Source organism: Arvicanthis niloticus, chromosome 9, assembly GCF_011762505.2.
Source record: "Arvicanthis niloticus isolate mArvNil1 chromosome 9, mArvNil1.pat.X, whole genome shotgun sequence".
In the NCBI taxonomy this organism is placed as follows: Eukaryota; Metazoa; Chordata; class Mammalia; order Rodentia; family Muridae; genus Arvicanthis; species Arvicanthis niloticus.
Window position 1 is genome coordinate 4283967 of NC_047666.1, and position 2843 is coordinate 4286809.

General features: G+C 51.4%; 1 protein-coding gene across 1 annotated transcript; it reads left to right on the plus strand.

Annotated features, from left to right (window-relative positions):
* The first annotated feature begins 432 nt into the window (after positions 1-432).
* Positions 433-2526, plus strand: Atoh1 (atonal bHLH transcription factor 1). Its single transcript, XM_034512352.2, has one exon. It carries the CDS (start codon positions 645-647, stop codon positions 1698-1700), a length of 1056 nt encoding a protein of 351 aa, XP_034368243.1. The 5' UTR covers positions 433-644; the 3' UTR covers positions 1701-2526.
* The last annotated feature ends 317 nt before the right edge of the window (positions 2527-2843 follow it).

Genomic DNA, 2843 nt, shown 5'->3' on the forward strand with positions numbered 1-2843 from the left:
GAGCCCGCTCCTCCCCCACTGCCGGCACTCTAGCCGCCAGGGAGGTGACACCCTCAGGAGTCGAATTACAGCCCCCCCTGCAATTAACATATGAATTTCCAGAACTGACTAGAGGGAGAAGGGGAATTTCTTTCTTTCTTTCTTTCTTTCTTTCTTTCTTTCTTTCTTTCTTTCTTTCTTTCTTTCTTTCTTTCTTTCTTTCTTTCTTTCTCTCTTTCTTTTTTTTTTCTTTTCTTTTCTTTCCAGAGCGGGAGCTGGAGTCCTCGGCACACAGTAACTTTTCTCCGGGTGTAAAAACTCTTTGATTGGCTCCTCGCACGCGCCTGCCCGCCCCCTTCTTTGACTGAGCAGACACGCGACTGGCGCAAGGAGGGGGCTGGGGGGGGAGCCGGGGGAGATACACTGGCGCGTGCCGCTTTTTAAAGGGGCGCAGCGCCTTCAGCAACCGGAGAAGCTTCGTTGCACGCGACCTGGTGTGCGATCTCCGAGTGAGAGGGGGAGGGTCAGAGGAGGGAAAAAAAAAATCAGACCTTGCAGAAGAGGCTAGGAAGGTTTTTGTTGTTGTTGTTCAGGGCTTTTCCCCTTCGTTGAACTGGGTTGCCAGCACCTCCTCTAACACGGCACCTCCGAGCCATTGCAGTGCGATGTCCCGCCTGCTGCATGCAGAAGAGTGGGCTGAGGTAAAAGAGTTGGGGGACCACCATCGCCATCCCCAGCCGCACCACATCCCGCAACTGACGCCACAGCCACCTGCTACCCTGCAGGCAAGAGACCATCCTGTCTACCCGGCAGAACTGTCCCTCCTGGACAGCACCGACCCACGCGCCTGGCTGACTCCCACTTTGCAGGGCCTCTGCACGGCACGCGCCGCCCAATATCTGCTGCATTCTCCCGAGCTGGGTGCCTCCGAGGCCACGGCGTCCCGGGACGAGGCTGACGGCCAGGGTGAGCTGGTAAGGAGGAGCGGCTGCGGTGGCCTCAGCAAGAGCCCCGGGCCCGTGAAAGTGCGGGAACAGCTGTGCAAGCTGAAGGGAGGGGTTGTAGTGGACGAGCTGGGCTGCAGCCGCCAGCGAGCCCCTTCCAGCAAACAGGTGAATGGGGTACAGAAGCAACGGCGTCTGGCAGCAAATGCAAGGGAGCGGCGCAGGATGCATGGGCTGAACCACGCCTTCGACCAGCTGCGCAACGTTATCCCGTCCTTCAACAACGACAAGAAGCTGTCCAAATATGAGACCCTGCAGATGGCTCAGATCTACATCAACGCTCTGTCGGAGTTGCTGCAGACTCCCAGTGTTGGAGAGCAGCCACCACCTCAGGCAGCCTCCTGCAAAAATGACCACCACCACCTTCGCGCCACCTCCTCCTATGAAGGAGGTGCGAGCGCCTCTGCGGTAGCTGGGGCTCAGCCAGCCCCGGGAGGGGGCCCGAGACCTACCCAGCCCGGGGCTTGCCGGACTCGCTTCTCTGCCCCAGCTTCCTCTGGGGGTTACTCGGTGCAGCTGGACGCTTTGCACTTCTCAGCTTTCGAGGACCGGGCCCTAACAGCGATGATGGCACAGAAGGACCTGTCACCTTCGCTGCCCGGAGGCATCCTGCAGCCAGTACAGGAGGACAGCAGCAAAACATCTCCCAGGTCCCACAGAAGTGACGGAGAGTTTTCCCCTCACTCTCATTACAGTGACTCTGATGAGGCCAGTTAGGAAGGCAACAGCTCCCTGAAAACTGAGACAACCAAATGCCCTTCCCAGAGCGCGGGAAGCTCCGCGACAAATATCCCTGCACCCTTTAATTTTTGCTCTGCGGTGATCATTGCTAGCGACCACGCGACTTCGGAAGGCTGCGGCTTCTCCAGCCCCCATTCCTCCTAACCTGCTTCCTCTGTGTGTAGATATGGTATCGTTATATGTAACTTTACGTGGCATCTTTTCATACTCCATGCTGCCAATATGCTGCTAAATTGTCGTATCTCTGTCTCTGGTCTGGCTTTCACTTATTTTATACATTGGGCGTTCATCCCAGTGTGTTGCGCTCACTCACAAATAAGGGAGTTAGTCTTCGAGGTTGTTTCCCTAACCGCTTGAGACCCGCATTCGGTGCTTTACTAAACACGGACTATTGAGTTGTTAAAATGCAGGGGCAGATAAGAGTATCTGTAGAGCTTAAACACCGAGAGTGTCCATCGGACCCAGGACACAAGCGCTTCATCGCTAGCTGCTGTGCCGCCTTGAAGAAACTCAACTGCCAATTGCAGACCAACTTTTGATTTTAAAACAGCCACTCATAATCATTAAACTCTTTGCAAATGTTTGTTTTTGCAAATGAAAATTTTAAAAAAACATGTAGTGTCAAAGGCATTTGCTCAATTTTATTTTGCTTTGTTAACATTAGAAAAGTTATTTATTATTTCGTATTTGGACACATTTCTACTTATTTGCTTTTTTTACATTTTCTACTTGAGATCATTTTATTTTGATTTAGCAAATCCAGTTGCCATTGCTTTATGTATGTATGCTCTTTTACAAATGATAAAATAAACTTGAAAAATCTTTTTAGTTGTCATGTGTTCTATTCCAGTAAAAGATTAAAAATAATTTGTAAGTGATCTTGTAGAAATTATGAGATTTGCTGTTTTGAAGAATGTTGCAAACCTAGTGCCTTCCGGTAGCATTGGATGCACAATAAATTGTGAGATCACACCTACCCAGCTTTGGATTATGGTTTGCCTTTGGGTGGCCAGGATCTTTCAGTGTCCTCACTTCTCAACAGACTCAACAATCTCCAGGAGATGCCAGTGCCCTCTGTCTCCATGGCTCTGGTCCATGCTGGTTAATATCACTGAGGTT

Bases quoted from the DNA above. Each gene is read 5' to 3' on its own strand.
- Atoh1 (XM_034512352.2), top strand. From the start codon at position 645: ATGTCCCGCCTGCTGCATGCAGAAGAGTGGGCTGAGGTAAAAGAGTTG.